Source organism: Myotis lucifugus, unplaced genomic scaffold, assembly GCF_000147115.1.
Source record: "Myotis lucifugus unplaced genomic scaffold, Myoluc2.0 scaffold_423, whole genome shotgun sequence".
In the NCBI taxonomy this organism is placed as follows: Eukaryota; Metazoa; Chordata; class Mammalia; order Chiroptera; family Vespertilionidae; genus Myotis; species Myotis lucifugus.
In genome coordinates, this window is record NW_005871471.1 from 713,379 (window position 1) to 734,366 (window position 20,988).

At 39.5% G+C, this 20,988-nt stretch overlaps 1 protein-coding gene across 1 annotated transcript in view; it reads left to right on the forward strand.

The window, feature by feature from the left end:
- IFT80 (intraflagellar transport 80) overlaps nucleotides 1–20,988 on the forward strand; it is a 106,077-nt gene that overhangs the window by 39,105 nt on the left and 45,984 nt on the right. Inside the window, exons 6-8 of the mRNA XM_023744001.1 lie at nucleotides 5,868–5,977; nucleotides 9,360–9,449; nucleotides 10,274–10,411. Coding sequence (XP_023599769.1) covers nucleotides 5,868–5,977; nucleotides 9,360–9,449; nucleotides 10,274–10,411 — 338 coding nt within the window. The remainder of the gene's footprint in view (nucleotides 1–5,867; nucleotides 5,978–9,359; nucleotides 9,450–10,273; nucleotides 10,412–20,988) is intronic.

The following is a 20,988-nucleotide window of genomic DNA, read 5'->3' on the forward strand; positions in this document are numbered from 1 at the left end:
CAGGAGTTACAGCGATATCAGCAGATTTCTCCTCTCTGTTTGGGGTTTGGAAGTTTTGGAGCTCTCTGACCCAGCTGCAGTTTGTTAGGTTAGGCTGCAAAAGGGCAGGCGGTTCCTTTGGGTGGGGATGTAAATTGAGTAGGGCGGGTTCTCAGAGAATCACCAGGGCAGAGCAAACAGCAATGGCTGTTGTCAGCCATCTCGGAGACTCCTCGAGTCTCCCGTCTCTGCGTCCTGAGCCCCCGAGTCCCGTGCCCCCACAGTAACAATGATCCCTCCGAGCAGCTCTGCGAGAAAGTCACCCTCGCTTTCCAACCTGCTGCAAGACAGTCCAGTTTCTCCCCATAGGAATCTGGGACCCCAGAGTCTCGCCGTAAACGAATTCACTGTATTCAGGAGCTTGTATCCCCGTCCGATTGAAAAAAACCGCGCACCCAGTTGCAGCCCGCCTTGCGCGCGCGTCTCCGTCTCCGTACCTCTGCTCTTGGCGCCTCTGCACCTCCTACCCAGTCTCAGTGCGCTTTTTTCTTTCCTTCTAGTTGTAGAACTTCCACTCGACCAGCTTTCCCGTGGTTCTGGATGATAGCTGTTTTATCTTTTAGTTGTAGTTTTAATGTGGTTGTGGGGGGCAGCACGTACAGGTTTATACCTTATGCCGCCATCCTGGTTCTCTCCCGTTGTTGGTTTTTACTAGAAAAAATTAGTGTGTAGGCCAGGGGTAATTATAATTAAGCCCTATCTTGTGTTATATTATATATTTTGATTATAGGTTAAAATTGGAATAGAGTACTGCAAACCTTTTTCACACTATATTTAAATGGAAGAATGGAATAATAAAACATGGACCATATCTATATGCATTTAGTGGAGGAAGTAAACTGGAACTATAAATAACTATAATACTAGGCAGAATGTGCTCATGCTATAAGGTGCTCTGGAGGACAAGCAAGGCAAAGGTTAAGACTTGTGGGGGAGGAAGTATCAGAAAAGCTTCCTGGTGAATATTGCAGCATCTTTTGACTGGGCTTTGAAGGATGAAGAAATGGGCTTAGAGGAGATAGAGGTTAAATGGGAGTGGCCAATAAGGAAGTTACTGAAATGTTCCATGCTAGTGTGGATTAAGGTTTGAACAAAGACAGTGGTGGTAGTAGTTGAAAAAAAAAAAAAGAATAGTTCTCCATGGCTGAGAGGAATGGATATCCTATAAGGTAAAGAATATAGAGGGGCCCAGTCCGCGTGGCTCAGTGGTTGGGCATCGACCTGTGAACCAGGAGGTCACAGTTTAGTTTCAGTCAGGGCACATGCCCCGGTTGTGAGCTTGATCCTCAGGAGGCAGCTGATCAATGATTCTCTCTCATCATTAATGTTTCTATCTCTCTCTTCCTTCCTCTCTGAAATCCATAAAAATATGTTTAAAAAAAGAATTCAGAGGGAAGAATAATTGAGTGAGTATGTGTGGAGGGATGATAGCTTTGAATATGTAGAGTTTGAAGTTCTGACATGTCTTTGGGGCAAGTGGGAATATTGTTAGAGCTCAGAGGTAAAGGCTGAAATATTAAGGTGAGAGTCAGTTACTAAAAGGTGACAGGTCTTGAAGGTACGGGGCAAGTTGAGGTCCTCAAGGGAGAGGTTGAAACTAAAGAAACAAATGCCTTCATTTACACTTTTTCTTTGTACTGACCCAGTGACATACATAACCCAGAAGTTCATTTTTTAATGTAATAAATTGCATTTGATTACCTATTGTTAGTCCATGTCCCTACAAATAAAATGAAGGGAAATAATTCTTGGTTTTTGAATTTTTAATGATGTTGTAACAAAAACGTTGAGTACCTACTACCATGAACAACACAATAAACAAGTGGTTGCTTATTGCATTATAAAGTAATTTTTGGTAGTAGTCACTAACAGTGCTTATATAGTACTGGACTCTGTTCTGTGCACTTTCCTGATATTCATTCAATATATATCTATATTGCATTCAAGGCAAAAATAGCAAATGCTTTATTATAATAGTGAAGCGTTTGTTTCAAAAGCATTCTAAAAAACATTCAAAAACAACATTTTTAGGGGATACCTCTTAGTATGAATGTGAAAAACATGGTATATTTGACCATGTACTTCCTTAAAACAATTGAAATACATTTTTGTCTCCTCTTCTGTGGTTTAAAATGCCTTCAACAGGTTGAAAGAATTTAGATAATTTGTTTTACAGAGAGATAAGGGTCTGACATTTAACACAACCCCAGGTGCATGTGGTTTCTTAAAAAATGTCAAAAAGGTCACATGATCTTATTGTACAAAGTCAGAAAAACAAGATCTTTTTGAGTGTCTTAACTGAAATGGAACATAAATAAAAATTCCCAATATAAAAAGCAATAAATTACTTATAAAACTATTTTTGGGTTTTTTTGCTCTGTTTTTTGTTAATGATAAAATTAAAAACATCTTATATAATTTGCTAAACTTTTTGTTTTAAAGTTATTCATTTTAAAAGGCTAAATTTGTTATTTCCATACTGACTTTGCAAAGTGAAGTGAAGCACTAGGAATAAGTATGTTTTTTAAATAAGTATGTTTTTTTTTAAAGCACTTGAAATATTATAGGTTTTAAATGCTAATGGGATGGATTTCATCATACTAGAAATCATTATTTTCTTTCTGAAGGAATTCATCCACTTTCAATAGTGATCTTTATTAGAATCCCCCTAATTTAGGAAGTTGTACAGCGATGTGTAGTACATCTCCTTTTGGAAAAGAAAACATTCATATATATACATTAGTTTCACACTTAATATTTTATTATAAATATAAAGAGTGGATATATTAAAGAATTCTCTTAGTTCTTGATGTTTTATCCATTTTGAATATTGTTGGTTAGAAAGATTGAACTAGTGAGATGTAGCTATTGATTTTATTTAAGGTTCTTTATCACAAATAGCTCCCTCTTTGTCTTTTGACTGAAGAAATGTGGTTAAAAATCACATGTTATAACAAAGGAATTACTTAACTTTTCTCCAGAAGCTTATTTTACTTTAAACCATAGTTATTATACCTGTTTCTTTAAAATTATTATTGTTTAACATACTGTTTTATAAACAGGAAATGAATAATCTTCATGTCCCAAAAGGGAAAATAATTATTCTGAAGATCTATAAGATTTATAAACAAGGAAATGGTGACACAGCTGACTTAATGGGGCCAAAAAATTAAATGTTAAAGAGGATAAAAGCGTCCCTAGCTCCTCATCCTATACCCCAACCGTGCCTTTTACCACAACTAAAGAACTAGAGTCACATCCTGTATAACTCAATGGGAGTTGTATTTACTGAATTATTTCCTTGGGGGTAGATGTTTGTCATTGTTTAGTGTACACCCCAGGAAAGTGTAATTTTACTGAGTGTATTCATGAAGATTTGATAATCTAGAATTAAAATATATAAATTTATTTTTAGCATAATAACTACAATTATACTAATGGAAATAAAGAAGGCACCTATAATTCCATTAACTTATCAAATACGCTTTCCTCTTCTGTTCCCTTCCAGTCCTCACCCAAAAACCACATTTGAGATATGTGAAATTTGTGTTTATATATCTTGGGGGGGTTTATTAGAGTTGAACTCTGTTCATCTGGAGATTTACTTTTGAAGTCCAGGTCAGCTCCTGGCTACTCCCAGAAAATATTCCAAGAAAATGTACTTAGCAAGTACAGAAAAAGGAGGAGTGTCCTGAGGTTGGCCATCTCATTGGCCATCTATCTGTAGGTTCCTCTGGTAACAGAACTATCCTACATGTCATTGGCTGAGCAGGAAATTTAGACCCAATATAATGTCTAACCTAAACTGTGGAAGGCATGCTTCTGGATTTTTTTGGACTAGTGTAGACTTCCTAAGTCTTGTATACCACTGAGACTTGCTCACAGTTGTATTCTCATTGGGAAGAAAGTGGCACAAAAAAAGTAGGGTGCCGCTTGAATACAAACTTTTATCTTACTAACTCCCTGTTGATTACTGATTACTTCCTGTTGATTAGCATCAGTTGGATTACAATTTAAATAAATAATTAAATCATATTGGTTGACCATAAAACTTCAGATTCACATTTCATTTTTAATGAGAATGTAAATTCTTGAAATATTTATTCATTGATTCTCATCAAGTCAGTTGCTACAATAGTCTGACATAGGTGTCCTAGACAACTTTTAAAAGCTTGATTATATATTTCATAGATTAATTTTATAACCTGATTCACTTTCCTAATTAATAGATAACTTGGTCAGAGAGTGGAGTATAGATATTTAATGTTTTCAATAGACATGATACTTACTTTTTTTAAAAAACCAGGCTCACATAAAGTACAGCCTTCCAGAAGATAATCTAGAACGTAATTGAGTTAGAAAATACCAACCCTAAATTCTATTCTAGGATATTGAAAGCAGTATGAAATTTAGTGTAGTTTATAGTATTGTAATCAGTAGATGTGCCGCAGGAAGAGAATTTCCTGAGACCCCCACAGGAGGATGGGATTTTGTGGAAAGCTTTAGTGGTGATGTAAAATTAAAGGGGTTTCCCCCGGAGGTCCCATCTCCGTTCATCCTGCCTAAAAAAAATCCAGTCTTTTCTTCAGCAGGGCCAGGATTAAGGCCACTGCCCAGAGTTTCTGTTCCATATTAAAGTATAGTCCAGTCCAGCATCTGGCTGGCTTAGCTTGTGTTCCCAGTTCAGTTCATTGTGTGTGGGGTCCCCATGGCCATGGGCCATGCAACTGCTATGGCACATGGCTATGGAGAGAGAACAGGTGAGTGCATGGGCGAGTGCAGGTCATGGAACCAGAGAGCAAGAGGAAACGAGAGAGGGAATTCTTTGTCTGGGGATTTTAACCTAAGATTTCTAGAGCTTGCAGTGGCTCCACCTTCCTAGCCAATGACCTTTTCCCAGGCTAGACTGATAGGCAAGTACCTTTCCTAAGTCACCCTGACTTCGCTGGGCATGTGCCCATCTTCCCCTTTGTTCCATCCCTTCCCCCAGTGATCTGCAGGGAATGGACTGTTGGTTTTCCTGGGGAGTGTGAAGCTGTAGCTTCCTGGTAAAGCTGCCCAGATGACCATGCTTATAATGTCTGGCCTCCCCTTTTCTCTCTTCCTTTATTAATATTAATAAACTAGTTAATGATGACCATAACAGTATAATAGGTAACTCAAACTTGTATCTTTCCTCTGGAAGTGGAGTCAGCTTAGTTCTGGTTATAGGATATTTGAGTCCTGTTTAGCCTAGCTTTCAGGCTAAAGCAACACTTAATTGATAGTAAGACTTTCCCTAATCAGATAATTTGCCATTTGTGAATTCATAGATGGGAGAGCTAGGTCATTTTGGAGTTGGGTGATTTCTATTCATTAGACTATTTCTTAAGCAGCAGATGAGGGGAAGTTCTGTTGCCTGTAGCAGCATCAAAAATGGGAATTATCTATAAGGTGAGTATACTATGTATATTTTTGTGTGGAGATTTATGCATTAAGTTAGTTTAAACTGATGGTTATTGCTGATGGGAAATGATACCTCTTTATACACCTCTTTATATCTTAACATAATGTAGTGTATTTATTTTATGTATTTCAATAGCACAATATCTTGAATTCCTAAAAGCTTCATCTTTTCCCAGCAAGATCAAAAGTAGTTAAACATATAGTCTGTCAATTGTCAATGTAAATTTTCAATGGTCAATATTAACCCAGTCCAGTTTGAAAGGGCTTTTGAATTACGAGGAAAGGAAATGACACCCCAGATTACTTTTTTGATCCTCTTAACAATCTCCCTCTTTATAAGGCATGATAATAAAAGTTTATCAGGTGTGTTTTTCTTTTTACAGGAACACCAGTGTATTCAGTAGCATGGGACCCTGATTCTGAAAAGGTTCTTTACACAGCAGGCAAGCAGCTGATCATTAAACCTCTTCAACCAAATGCTAAAGTTTTACAGGTACTTCTCAGGCATTTGTAAATTGTTATCAGGATTTGCCAGACTGCTAAGTGAGAGGCCTTTTTCTTAGGGGAGTCTCTTTCTTCTGGGTGGTCTTTCTACAGTCTGAGGCTTTGAGTGTGTAGTTTTATCACCCTTTATTATAGAACAGGGAATATCTGGTTATGTTTCCAACAAGGTTCACTTCCTTCTTATTCCAACTCACATCATACCAGTAAATCATAAATATGGTTTGCGTTACTAAATTGTCACATGATTTGGCATGATTGTTATCTTTGACTTTAGCAGAGTCAGCTTCAAATGTATAGATTTGAGACAAAACAGGACGAAATCATAAAACTTTAAAAGCTTGTTTAGACTGTGTTTTTTATTATCATTACTATCATTTTCCTCCTTGTCCTCATCTGTTCAATACACTTGAGGGTTCTCTAAGACTCTAGCATTCTTTTAGTATTTTTGGAATGGAGGGGGAATAATGTAGAACAATTTAGAACAAATCAGGTGTGTATAATTTTACCCATTATGTAGAAGCAAAACAACGGTGGCAGTTAAAACAGGTCAGCATAGGACACATTAATGGAAAACTTTGAGCCTATGTTTGGTGTTTGATTCCAGTGTTAAAAGGAAGAATCATTTTCTTCACATGTTGGAAATGACGATTTAATGTGGTGAACAAGACTATAGGCTTTGGAGTTAGTCACCTGGATTCAAGTGCAAGTTATAAAATATCTTTGAGCCTCAGCTCTCTTATTAGTTGTGATATTCATACCTACTTGATAGGATTATTGAGAATTAAATGAGTTAAATTACAAAGTGCATTGGGCAGTACATACAATAAGCATATTGAGTACATGCAATAAGCATTCAGCATAGAGGAGTTGTTATGATATTATTATGCATTATTAAGTTATTTCTACATTTTAGTCAGTCCCTAATAAATTAGAGCTAAAGAGGTCAGAAAAAAAATGTAGAATGACTAGGTTGGGTTAAGGGATTTGATGCTGGAGTTTGATTTGCTACAGCAGGTATAAAGGTGTTTTAAGAAGAAGCGTCAGATTTAACAGTTGAGTAGATACTGATTTGGGGGAGTAGGGAGATAGAAATGACTTTGAGGTTTTATATTAGTAACTTGTATATAGATTGTGCTACATATATCATATAGTCAGCATACATTTACATTTTTATTGCATGCAGAACAGTCTGCTAAGAACTATGGGACAAAAGAAATAGAAGATATAAGTGCTTGCTCTTAGGCAACTAAGGAAAAGAATTTGGGCAAAAGGAAGAAGCTGGAAAAGAGTACTAGTTCTGACTGCCTTTAGTCAGAGTTCTTCCCTACCACTTACACTCAGAAAAGCTTCTATGAAATTACATAGCAAAAACAGGCAAGATGAACCTTTTAGTTTGTAATTATGTGACTTGTTTAGATACCTGTAATTAGGCTTATTTGAATGAAACTCAGGAAGATGCTTATGTCACCATTGATCAATTATAATTTAGTGGTTTGGTAGAACCTTTGAACCAGGAGGTAGTGAGAGAAGGAAAAGTATCGAATGCCAAAGTTCAGCTGGAGGAGAGGAAGAGTTAAAGTATAGTGCAAATTTTCTATTCCTTATGGAAAACTAAGGTTGGGCATAAGTATAGACTCAAATTTGGATTGTCCATAAAAAAGAATGCTTAATTAATTGGTGCTTGTAGAATACAGTTCAAAAGTAAATATTTCATTTCCCATGAAATGGGCTCTATGGACTCTTCTAGAGACCCAAATCTGGTTTTATAGTGAGGAGACATTTTTTATTTATTCAATTAGTGAAAATGTAGTGCATACCTACTATGTACCAGACACTATGCTAGCTGTGAGATATTCAAGGTGAAATAACAGTTTCTGGCATCAAGGAGCTTGTCCAAAGGAATTTCAAGAAGTGACTAACATTGAGAAATAAGTGAAAAATGTGCATTATATATAATAGTAAATATATGTAATATATAAATTGATATACTAAAACAGTACAGTTGATCCTTGAACAACACAGCAGTTAGGGGCACCGACCCTCACACTCTTGAAAATTTAACTATTAACTTTTGCCCCAAAGCTTAACTGCTGATAGCCTGCTGTTGATCAGAAGCCTTACCAATAACCTAAACAATTAACACATATTTTATGTTATATGTATTATATACTCTATTCGTACAATAAAATAAGCTAGAAGAAATGTTAAAAAAAATCATAGGAAAAGAAAATACAATTACAGTATTTATTGAAAAAAATCTGCATATAAGTGGACCCATGTAGTTCAAACTCATGGGTAAACTGTATAAGGGAACTTTAAATCATATTTTGTTCCTAAGTTTTGAACAACAAAATTTTTGTAGGTTTAAAATGAAACAATGATCTCTATGTGTATATCTATCTAAATATATATATGAATCTATGCCCAGATATTTTATTTTTGTCCTTGCAGTTTATTTTAGGACATTTGTTTTTGAGAGTGTATATTTTTACATATCTTCAATAAAACAAGCTATAAATTATTCTTATTTGACACTAATTCAATATTTTATTCTGTATATTTAAAAATAATAGATTTGGAAGGATCTATAGAGAGAGCCCTTTAATTGATCACTCTAGTTATATAATTCTGCTTAAATATGGTAAAAGAAAGCTTTTAATTACATGTGTGATAATAGCTAAATGGGCACATGAATTACTAGTGTATTTAAGGACAAGAAGACATCCATGCTTACTTTCTGGATTGCCAATTTCTGGGTCACTTATATATCCATATATATATATAGAACATATAAATATCTGTGGAATATATCCTTTTGTTATATAGTAAATGCAGCAGAAGATTTTCCTAGTTGTTCAGTGACTATGCCAGTGACATGAAGGTAAAGAGAATGAAGCTTAGGAGAATATGCAGAGGGAATGAAGAGAGTACTAAAGAAAGTGTTCAGGTAGTAGAAGTTTTATAAAAAAGAAAAGAATTAGTTAACAAGAATGAAGGCAGCAGTAATGGGGCCAACTGTACAGAGGAGAGCAAGATTTGGATTTAACAAGTTTTGGAGTGCATGACATTCATTCCAGTGTTATCACACAAATGTCAAGCTTGGAATAGTTCAACAGCAAGTGATTTTCCATCTGAAGTTCATGCAACTGAGGAAATTTATAAGGATGTAAACTATATAGTGGATGTCGTAGTGCTAGGGGCTTTCATTAGTGTAAATTAGAAATGAAACAGGCAAATGAGGTTATGCACAGTGGCTATGAAGGAAGATGGGAATCTCAGGGAGAGGACAAGAGGCAAAATGTCTTTTCCTATTAAAAAAAACTGTTCAGTGCTCTTGAAGTTGTAATTAATATCTTTTTTTCTTCTCATAGTGGAAAGCTCATGATGGCATTATTTTAAAAGTAGATTGGAACTCAGTCAATGATTTAATTTTATCTGCTGGTGAAGACTGTAAATATAAGGTATGTATGTTTGAACTTATCACCTGGTTGAAAGAATCAAATTTAGTTGATAAGTATTCAGCATGTATGGATATTCTTTTAGTACTTTACTTTAGCCATGTCATTTAACTCTAGTAATTTAACATATTGTTAGTTATTATTTTAAGTGGTATTTTAAAGTGCTGACTTTCTCATTGGCCTTCCCTCCCACAACTCCCTAACTTCTTTTTTTTTTTTTTTTTTTTTTTTTTAATTTTCTAACTCCCTAACTTCTATCTGTGCTAGTTTTAGTGACTCAATTTAAATCAACTCAATTTAAGTTTTTAAAAATCAAGCTTATTGGTTTATTAAACATTTACTAGCTTTAGACCAAAATAATTTTGGGGGAAGAATAAGATTTAATGTAACTATAGTAAGAGGAAACTTAATTAAAATAAATGCTTTGAGAGAAAGTTGATAGAACACTTGTTGAACAAAGAATTTAAGCAAAAAAATGCATCACCTCAAAACTTCATTATTTAAAAGGACTTAAAATGGGTAAATTGTTTTTTGATTACTTAAGTAGCTTCTGAAAATTGTGACGTTATTATAATATGTATTTTTTGAGATACTTAAGTAGTTTCTGAAAATTGTGACGTTATTATAATATGTATTTTTTGAGATACTTAGGTTTCAAGGAATACAGCTTATCCACCCCCCTTGTGTGATAGTAAAGACATTTAATTGTTAATATTGTAAAGTGATGATTTCTAAATCTTTACTTGATATCTCACTGTAGAACAAACTTGTTTATAATAATGTGGTAATGACTGTCATAAAAGAGTTTTAAAAATTTGCTTTTGTAGGTATGGGATAGTTATGGCCGCCTTCTATACAATTCACAGCCCCATGAGCATCCTATTACCTCAGTTGCCTGGGCTCCAGATGGAGAATTATTTGCTGTTGGATCGTTTCATACTTTACGTTTGTGTGATAAAACTGGGGTAAGTTATAGTGAGCAATCACAGATGTGTTGTCATAAATATGGTAATGCACAACACACCTGGTTCTCAATATTTAAAAAACATTTTCAATACTTGCATTTGATTGAATCTTTCTGATTTGTCTTCTTAATATACTGGTTCAATCAATTCCAGATTTATGAGACCAAACTCTCTAAGTTTGAAGAATAGGTATGTTCTCTACTATTTGTCTTTCTGGAAATAACTTATTTTAAGCATGATTGTAAAAGATGATAAAGTAGTTAAAGTATTAACATTTATGCTCAATCAATATGGAGAGTTCAGCTTTAAACCTTTTTTAAATTGTCAAATATGTTTTGTACAAAAATTTTGGTTGCATGTTTTTGGTAAGAAATTGATAGTAAATTTTAAAAATTATCATTTTAAAACCAAAGGACTTTGTTTTTTTGTCAAGAATTCCATGTTTGAATATGTGTGAGGCGTTTTCCACACAAGAGACTATGCCTTCCATCACACCAGTTCTGTTTAGAACTTAAACAAAAAGCCAGGATCCACAGCATTTCCTGATTGTACTTGGAAGACTAAGTTGCTGCAGAAGCAGGAGCATTATCTGAGTGGGACTGTTCCATACTATTTCCAACTATGAGGCAATCACTTAATTGTTCTGTGGCTTAATAAGACTGTTAATAAAGTCCTCTGCCTGGCGTTACAAGTTCTCCTAAACCTGATGCGATAAAATCCAGTTAGTCTTCCCTCCCACAACTCCCTAACTTCTATCTGTGCTCAAATCAGGTCGAACACTGACTCTTGAATCTTCTCTGCTCTCACTGACACTCTCAGCCTTCTTTCATGGAATGGGAATGCTCTCATCTTTGTCTTATTTTTAGTGAGTTCTACCCATTTTTTAAGGCCCACCTCATGTTTGACTTCCTTTCATGGTACCTTCCATAGATTATCTAAAGTTTATCTATTTTTCTAAGTTTCTCTCATGTAAGTCTCTTGTCTTGTCTTAGTTATAAATCAGGATAATAGAGTACTTTTTTAAAAAATATATATTTTACTGATTTTTCACAGAGAGGAAGGGAGAGGGACAGAGAGTTAGAAACATCGATGAGAGAGAAACATCGGTCAGCTGCCTCCTGCACATTCCCCACTGGGGATGTGCCTGCAACCAAGGTACATGCCCTTGACCGGAATTGAACCTGGGACCCTTGAGTCCGCAGGCTGATGCTCTATCCACTGAGCCAAACCGGTTAGGGCTAATAGAGTAGTTTTCATCTGATTTTTTTTTTTTTATCAATGATTCTGAGTCTATAGAATATGTACTCTCATTTTCACAATGTATTACACTCTAACATTGTCCATTTTAGTTTTGACCCCCCTCAAGTTTCTGCCTGCTTTTTTAAAAAAAGTCAATTTATTGCGATGTAATTCACATACTATGCATTTATTTATTTAAGGTGTACAGTTTACTGTTTTTTTAGTATATTCATAAGATTGTGTAATGATTACCACACCCTATTTTAGGACATTTTCTTCCCCTCTAAAAGGAATCACACACTCATTGTCAATCCCTATTTCTCCCTACGTCATCCTAGCCCCTGGCAACTACTAGTCTACTTTCTTTTTATGTTGATTTGCCTATTCTGGCCATTTCATATACATAGAATTAAAACATTATGTGGCCTTTTGTGACTAGCTTCTTTCACTTAGTGTGATATTTTTAAGGTTTGACCATGTTGCAGCATATATCAGGACATCATTTCTTTTTATGGACAAACTAGAGGCCTGGTGCACAAAATTCGTGCACTTGGGGGGGGTGTCCCTCAGCCTGGCCTGTGCCCTCTCACAGTCTGGGAGCCCTCGGGGGATGTCCGACTGCCGCAGAGGGGGGAGAGGCTCCTGCCACTGCCCCTGCACTCGCCAGCCATGAGCTTGGTTTCTGACTGATCAGCGTTCCCCCTGTGAGAGCACACTGACCACCAGGGGCAGCTCCTGCATTGAGCGTCTGCCCCCTGGTGGTCAGTGTGTGTCATAGCGACCAGTTGTTATGTCAATTTGCATATTAGCCTTTTATTATATAAGACTAGAGGCCCCGTGCACAAATATTTGTGCACTCGGGGGGTGGCGACGGGGGGTCCCCCCAGCCCGGCCTGTGCCCTCTCGAAGTCTGGGACCCCTCGGGGAGATAGCGACCTGCTGGCTTAGGCCTGCTCCCGGGTGGCAGAGGGCAGGCCCAATCCCTAGGTGCAGCCCCTGGTCAGGCTCAGAGCAGGGCCGATTGGGGAGTTGGGGCGCCGCCCCGTCATGCACAGAGCAGGGCAGATCGGGAGGTTGCGATCCCACCCGCTGTCACGCTCAGGGTAGGGCCGATTGGGGGGTTGGGGCACCGCCCCCTGTCACACTCAAGGCAGGGTCGATGGGGAGGTTGTGGCGCCACCCCCTGTCACGCACAGAGCAGGGCCGATCAGGGGGTTGGTGCACTGCCCCCGTCACTCACAGAGCAGGGCCAATCAGGGGGTTGGGGTGCTGCCCCCTGTCACTCACAGTGCAGGGACGATCAGGGGGTTGGGGTGCTGCCCCCTGTCACTCACAGAGCAGGGCCCATCAGGGGGGTTGGGGCTCCATACCCTGTCACACACAGAGCAGGGTCGATCAGGGGGTTGGGGAGCTCCCCCCTGTCATGCACGGAGCAGGGCCGGTCAGGGGGTTGATGAGCTCCCCCCTGTCACTCACAGAGTAGGGCCGATAGGGGAGTTGGGGCACCGCCCCCTGTCACACACAGAGGAGGGCGGATCAGGGGGTTGGGGCGCTGCACCCTGTCACACTCAGGGCAGGGCCAATGGGGAGGTTATGGCTCTACCATGTCACACACAGAGCAAGGCCCGTGGAGGGGGGTTGGGGCGCCACCCTCTATCACCCACAGAGCAGGGCCGATCAGGGGGTTGGGGCGCTGCACCCTGTCAAACACAGAGCTGCAGGGCAATCAGGGATTGGGGAGCTCCCGCCTATCAGGCACAGAGTAGGGCTGATCAGGGGGTTGGGGTGCCTTCCCCTGTCACGAACAGAGCAGGGCGGATAGGGAGGTTGTGGCCCCGCCCCCTGTCACACACAGAGCCGCAGGGCGATCAGGGGGTTAGGGAGCTCCCCCCTGTCACACACAGAGCCGCAGGGCAATCAGGGGATTGGGGCGCTCCCCCCTATCAGGCACAGAGCAGGGCTGATCAGGGGGTTGGGGCGCCTTCCCCTGTCACGAACAGAGCAGGGCGGATAGAGAGGTTGTGGCCCCGCCCCCTGTCACACACAGAGCCGCAGGGCGATCAGGGGATTGGGGAGCTCCCTCCTATCAGGCACAGAGCAGGGCTGATCAGGGGGTTTGGGCGCTGCCCCCTGTCACGCTGATCCCGGTGCCGGGAGCCTCGCTGCTCCGCTGATCCCGGTGCTGGGAGGCATATTACCCTTTTACTATATAGGATAGAGGCCTGGTGCATGGGTAGGGGCTGGCTGGTTTGCCCTGAAGGGTGTCCTGGATCAGGGTGGGGGTCCCCACTGGGGTACCTGGCCAGTCTGGGTGAGGGGCTGAGGGCTGTTTTCCAGAAGCGGGTGACTGAAGCTCCCAACCGCTCCTTTTTTTCTTATTCTGGGTCAGCTTTAGCTCTGAGGCCTCGCTGCTGAAAACATCGATACAATGTTGCGGTCGGGCTGGCTGAAGCCTGGCTGAATGAAAGCCGTTTCTGGGGTTTTGTTTAGCTTCTTATTTGCAACATAGTACATAGTTGCTTAGAGTTGCAGCTGAGAGGTCGGCAAGTGAGGCGGGGAACGTTGGAGTTCGCCGTCACTGGAGAAAGCAAGCCTCCCTGCTCGCTTCAGTGCATGGCTGCCAGCCGCCATCTTGGCTGACAGTTAATTTGCATAAGGATATGCTGATTAGCCAATGGGAAGGGTAGCGGTCGTACGTTAATTACCATGTTTCTCTTTTATTAGTGTAGACTAGAGGCTCGGTGCATGAAATTCATGCACTTGGAGGGGGTGTCCCTCAGCCCAGATTGCAAGAGGGCTCAGGCTGAGAGACCCCACCTGTGCACGATTGGGGCTGGAGAGCGACGCGGGAGGTTGGCCAGCCAAGGAGGGCTCCAGGGTGTGTCCGGCCTGTCTCACTCAGTCCCAATCAGCCGGACCCCAGCAACAAGCTAACCTACCAATCAGAGCATCTGCCCCCTGGTGGTCAGTGCATGTCATACTGACTGGTCAACCAGTCAACTGTCTGCCCCGTGGTGGTCAGTGCACGTCATAGTGAGCGGTTGAGCAGCCTTAGCATATCATTAGTGTATTACACTTTGATTGGTTGAATGGACGACTGGACACTTAGCATATTAGGCTTTTATTATATAGGATAATATTTCATAACTAGAGGCCCGGTGCACAAATTTGTGTATGGGTGATCTGGCCGGGCCGGCAGGAGGAGGGTCTGCAGGAGGTTGGCCAGCCGGCCCCACCTCTGATTGGGGTGTTGAGGGCCGGTCAGGGGAGGGACCGGCTGGGGGGGTGCCAATCGGGGCCCAGATCAGGCTGGTTGGCTGCCGCAGTGTGTGTCATAGCCACTGGTTGTTTCGGTTGTTCTGATCGTTCGACTGTTCTGGTTGCTGGGCTTTTATGTACTGGTATATAAATATGAATATGACATGCTTTGTATTTATCAGTTGGTAGATATGTGGGTTGTTTCAATTTTTGTCATGAGTAATGCTGCTATGAATGTGCATAAGTTTTTGTATGGACATGTTTTCATTTCTCTTGGATATGTACTTAAGAGTAGAATTACTGGGTTAAATAGTAACTTTGTGTTTAACGTTTTGAGGAACGGCCAAACTATTTTCCAGAGTGGCTGCCTACTTTTGACTGCTCTCCAGTCCTCAAGTAGTTGTTTTTGTATTTTGTCTTGAGTGTATAAATGTTATCTGTAAGAAGGTTGGTCTGGTAGCAGCTATTCTGCTATTATCATTCTTTACATGTCAAAATTTTACTTATAATACTTGATCATGAGTTTTTATATTTTTATTTTTTTAAGCCATAAACATTTTAAAATAACTTGTTATTGATTTTAGAGAGCAAGGAAGGGAGAGGGAGAGATAGAAACATTGATGAGAGAGAAACATCACCGAATGGCTGCCTCCTACATGACCTCTACTGGGGATCAAGCCTGCAATTAATCCTGAAATCAATTGCCCGAACTGGGAATCGAACCAGCAACCTCTTGGTGCATGGGACGATGCTCAACCAATTGAGTCACACCGGCTGGGATAATCATGAGTTTTTAAAAATCAGTTCTGCACATTTGAGAGCTATGCTAAGTACTACAGTGATTCTCAAGGTGAAACAGAGAGAGCTACCTATTTGAGATTCACTATTCAAGGAATTGTCCAGGAAAATTGCCAGATGACATGGGTAGACAGTTCATGAAACACATGCACATGGCCAGTATAAACATGAAACAATGTTCACGTTAACTAATATCTATAATAATAAAAGTGTAATATGCTAATTAGACTGGACATCCTTCCAGACAAAGCCGAGGCTGTGAGGGAAGCCCAGGTCCCGGGTGCCAGAGGGAAACCGGTGCTGGCAGCCAGGGGAAGGAAGGCCTACTCTTGCACGAATTTCGTGCATCGGGCCTCTAGTATACATATAAAATAAATAAGTAATGATGTATTTTACCGAATAGATTGAAAAGATTAACAATTACTAAAAACCGTGGGTTTACTCAAGTAGGAGGAAATGAGCTCTTTCATTTACACACTGTTGATGGGAATGTGAATTGATTCCATCTTTTTGAGGGGTAGTTTGATAATACAAGTGTTAGATGTACATATTCCTTGATCTCACTTCTAGGAATTTTCTCTAAATGGTCATTGTACAAGTACACAAAGATGTATGCATAATAATTTCATCATAGTGTGGTTATAATGAAAATGAGAAATAAATTAAATTTCCCATGTAGGAGACTAATTAGATTATTATTCTATATAGCTAAAATTGATTACCCTCAACTCTTAAAAATGGGGAAGAGGGTTATGTTTAAAAACCTGGAAAGATATTCATGATAAGTTATTTAGTGAAAAGACCAGATTTTTGAAGAGCATTTTATTTTATGATCTCACTGAGATAAAATAGTATATAGCTATATCTACATGGCTAACAGTATACTCATAGTTGCTATATACTATATCTTTTCCTTCTTTATGATTTTGTAGTGTGACCCTTTCTTAATGAAAGGTATCGATTGCATAAATGTAATGAAGATCTTTAAAAAGTTCTTCAATAAAAATGAGCAAAAAAAGGGAGTGATGTCACAGAAAATGGTGGAATAGGGTGTTCCAATTGGTCTCTCTACTCAACCAACCATTAAACTGGCAAAAAATGTCAGATTCAACTTTTTCAGACCTTTAGAATCTAATTCAAAACTTACAACAACTAGGGGGAATGTTTAATGAAAAAAGAAACTGCTAAATTTTGGTAAGAAAGCATTGTGGCATGTTTTGCTCACCTGCCTACCATTCCTCATTTCCAGCTTGGGAGTGGCCATGGTAGCGTGTGGCTTGCTGGTGCCTAAAGAGACTATGAACTATGTTCGCAAAAAATTGTGGTTGAACTTTTTGACATGTCTGGTGGTTCTCAGACTGAAACAGAGACTTATCTTTGTTATGCCTCCTTTGGAAATCTCTCAGAGCTGGAGTGGCTTCCCAGTAGGCATCTATTGAAAGCATCTAAAGACTTACTACCAAACCTTCTGGGGCAAGGGACGGTGGGTGGGGCAAGCAGCAGTCAGACCAAAAGCCTAGGAAGGAGGAGGCTGAAGAGGAAGATACATGAATCCAGAGTGCAACACACATGCCCAGGACCAGACAAAGGCCCAGGAAAGACTTGGAAGATGCTAGGCTTGTATCACTAGCAGAACTTTGGGCAGAGCTTTGTATCACAAGCAGGAGGTGAAGGCAAAGGAAGTACTATAGGTGGCCTGGCTAAGGGTTGACAGAGTGCCCCAGCTCAGAACCAATTGGCAAAGAGTGGGAGAGTATTTTTTTTCTTTCTTTTTGGCTCTATCAGGTCAGAAGCTGACCCCTGAGATAACAGAATGGAGACTTCAGTGACCACACATGAAAGAAAAAGTCTTGGCAAAAGTAGTTTGGAAGAGTCATTAAATAAACAAATGACTGCATTCCTCAGAAAGTAGCAACAGCAAACCTGGGAAGGGGGAAGAATCTGATTTCCAGAGTTACCACATTATAATATCCAAAATGTCAATTTTTCAGCAAAAAATTACAAGGCATACAAAGAGGAAAGTATGGCCCATTCACATGCAAAAAAAGAAATAGATACCATCCCTATAGAGGCCCAGCATTGGACTTAAAAAGTCTTTAAAGATATATTTTTACTAGAGGCCCAGTGCATAAAATTCATGCACTCGGGGGGCTCCATCAGCCTGGCCTGCGCCCTCTCGCAGTCCAGGAGCCCTCGGGGGATGTCCATCAGATATCCTTAGTGCTGCTGCAGAGACGGGAGAAGCTCCCACCACCGTTGCTGTGCTTGCCAGCCATGAACCCGGCTTCTGGCTGAGCGGTGCTCCCCCTGTGGGAGTGCACTCACCACCAGAGGGCAACTCCTGTGTTGAGTGGGATCGGGCTGAAACTGGCTCTCTGACATCCCCTGAGGAGTCCTGGGTTGGGAGAGGGCACAGGCCAGGCCAAGAGACCCCACTGGTGCATGATCGGGGCTGGCGAGGGATGCAGGAGGTTGGCCAACTGGGGCGGGACCGCAGGAGGGACTATGGGAGGGCTCCAGGCATGTCTGGCCCGTCTTGCTCCATCTAGATTGGCCGGACCTCAGCAGCAAGCTAACCTACCGGCTGGAGCATCTGCCCCCTCGTGGTCAGTGCAGATCATAGTGGCTGGTCGACCAGTCAACTGTCTGCCCCCTGGTGGTCAGTGCACGTCATAGCGAGCAGTTGAGGGGCGTTAGCATATCATTAACATATTATGCTTTGATTGGTTGAATGGACAGCCGGACACTTAGCATATTAGGCTTTTGTTATATAGGATTGGCTTCAGAGAGGAAGGGAGAGGGAGAGAGAGAAACATTAATGATGGGAGAGATTCATTGATCAGTTGCTCCTGCACACCCCCTACTAGGGATCCAGCCCACAACCTGGGCATGTGCCCTAACCATGAATGGAACTGTGACTTCCTGGTTCATAGGTGGACCCTCAACCACTGAGCCACATCAACTGGGCACAATGATCTTAAATATGCTCAGAGAACTAAAGAGCACCAGGAGAACAGGGTCCAAACAAAGAGAAAGGATAGAAATTGTAAAAATGAACCAAATAAAAAATCTGGAACTGAAAAAAATGATCAAAGGATAAAGGAAATATATTGTAAATATCCCCAGAACCCCAAAATATGTCCAGTCTGTTCAATGAGTTTCGTGCAAATAAACATTATAGTACAATGCCATTTCCCACTTATCAAAATATGGGAAAATTGACCTCCTCATAATTCATCGAAGGGAGCATTTATTGGTACATCTTTTCTCAAGTATAATTGGGCAAATCTATCAAGATCCTTGAAACTTTTGTCATAGTTATTATACTTTTAAGGAAGTTTAAAAATGTATTGCATGTTCATTTGCTCATTTTCATATTCACTAATTCCTTCATAAATATTTGAGTCTATTATATGCCAGGCACTTGCCCTAGGTGTTTCTATTTGTTTGGACCCTGTTCTCCTGGTGCCCTTTAGTTCTCTGAGCATAATTACCTGCTCTGAGTTTTTATTCCTGCAGATGAAAGACTGTAAGAAAACAAACAAAATGACTATGTAGTATGTTAAATGGTAATAAAATACTATAAAAAATAAAGGTGAGGTTGTCAGGGAATATCAGACACAAACTAAATGTACATTATTGAGTGGTTAGTAAAATAAGTTACGGTGTAAGTGAATTACTTGTGGGTGAAAAATTAAAAGCCATAATACCACAGTTTTTCTCTAGATCCCATAATAACTTTTATTTTTAAACTTTGACTTTTAAGAAAGGCTTGCTTCATATATGTAAAGTAAAATCTTTCAATTTAACATAGTCATAAATAAATATGCAGAATATATTAATGAATTGCATTCTATTAAAAAATTAAATGTAACAGAATTCAAGGGAAAAGATTTGAATATGTTATCTTTTAAATGACATTGTTGCTTTTATTTATCAGCAGGTGGTGCTATTGCTTGTGTAAAAGAGAACTTACTGCCATTCTTATTTTCTCTGTTCTTAAATACCCAGTTTTTCATTGTAATGAAAACATTGCCCTTTGTGCATTTATTCTTCCACTCAATTAAAATAATTTATCATCTGCAGTAATTGGTCTTACTGTTATATGTAACTTTTCATAGTTTTATATATCAGCAATTTTTCATCTCATGGCACACATAAACTAATTACTAAAATTCTGCATCATACCAAAAAATATATTTTTTGCCAGTCTGGAAAAAAGGTATAATTTTGATCCATTCACATCAGACAACTATTGTTATGTTGCTGTTGTCATTTTTTTATTTGACAATCTAAGGGAAAAGAGGTCAAGTATTGCATGTTTTAAAAGTTCTTGTGGCACACCTATTGAAAATGGCTGATATATAGCAACACATGATTTAAGACACTGCAACTTGCTAATTCCCAGTATATGAGAGAGAATATTGATCTTAAAAATCATTTAGTGTACCTGAGGCCAGTATACTGAAAACAAAGATATTACATATAAAAATATATTGCCAAGTCTTTCAAAAGTATAACAGCAATTTGTTGTGTTCTTGTTCAGTGGCATAGTGCTTCTTTCTAGACAGCTCAAAATAACTTGGGTCATATCATCAATACAGATCATATTTGTGTTCTATAAACTTTTTATAATTATTGATTTTTCTATTTTTGTTTTTGCTTATTTTGTGGTTTTAGAAATTAGTTGCACTTAACCACTGCCAAACTAATTTTTGTTTGCTTTTTCATATTCTGTATCCTAAGGAAACTGTTACCTACAATTTATTGTCTGGAATTAGGGGTAAAAAATAGAAAACCTCACTAGTATAGTATAGGCACAAATAGTGATTAGTATGAAATAGTTTAATTAGATCTAAGGCTTATATATTAAAGTAATCTACGGCAAAAAGAAGTATAAGAAAAATAAAACAAAAATAGAAAAAATAATATCCATAATTATGCCAAAAAATAAAATATTTTTATTTTCTATGTACCTTACAAGTCTTTGAGAAGATTTTTACATGGTTGTGATGACAAAAAATAAATTTTTACATATCCTTTTACTTTTAGTATTGATGTTGAATACTTATTTTAGCTCAATATTATTTTATTAGGGGCCCAGTGCATGAATTCGTGCACCTTGAAAGGAACTGTGGGCCACAAGGCTGCAGTGGGCCGTGAGGCTGGGGTGGGCACAGGGGCGGGTCTCGGCCCACCCTCCGTGCCCCTGCCCGGCCACTCCCACTTGTTGATGGCACCGGCCCCACTCGCATCTGCTGAAGGAGCAATTTGGGCCGGTG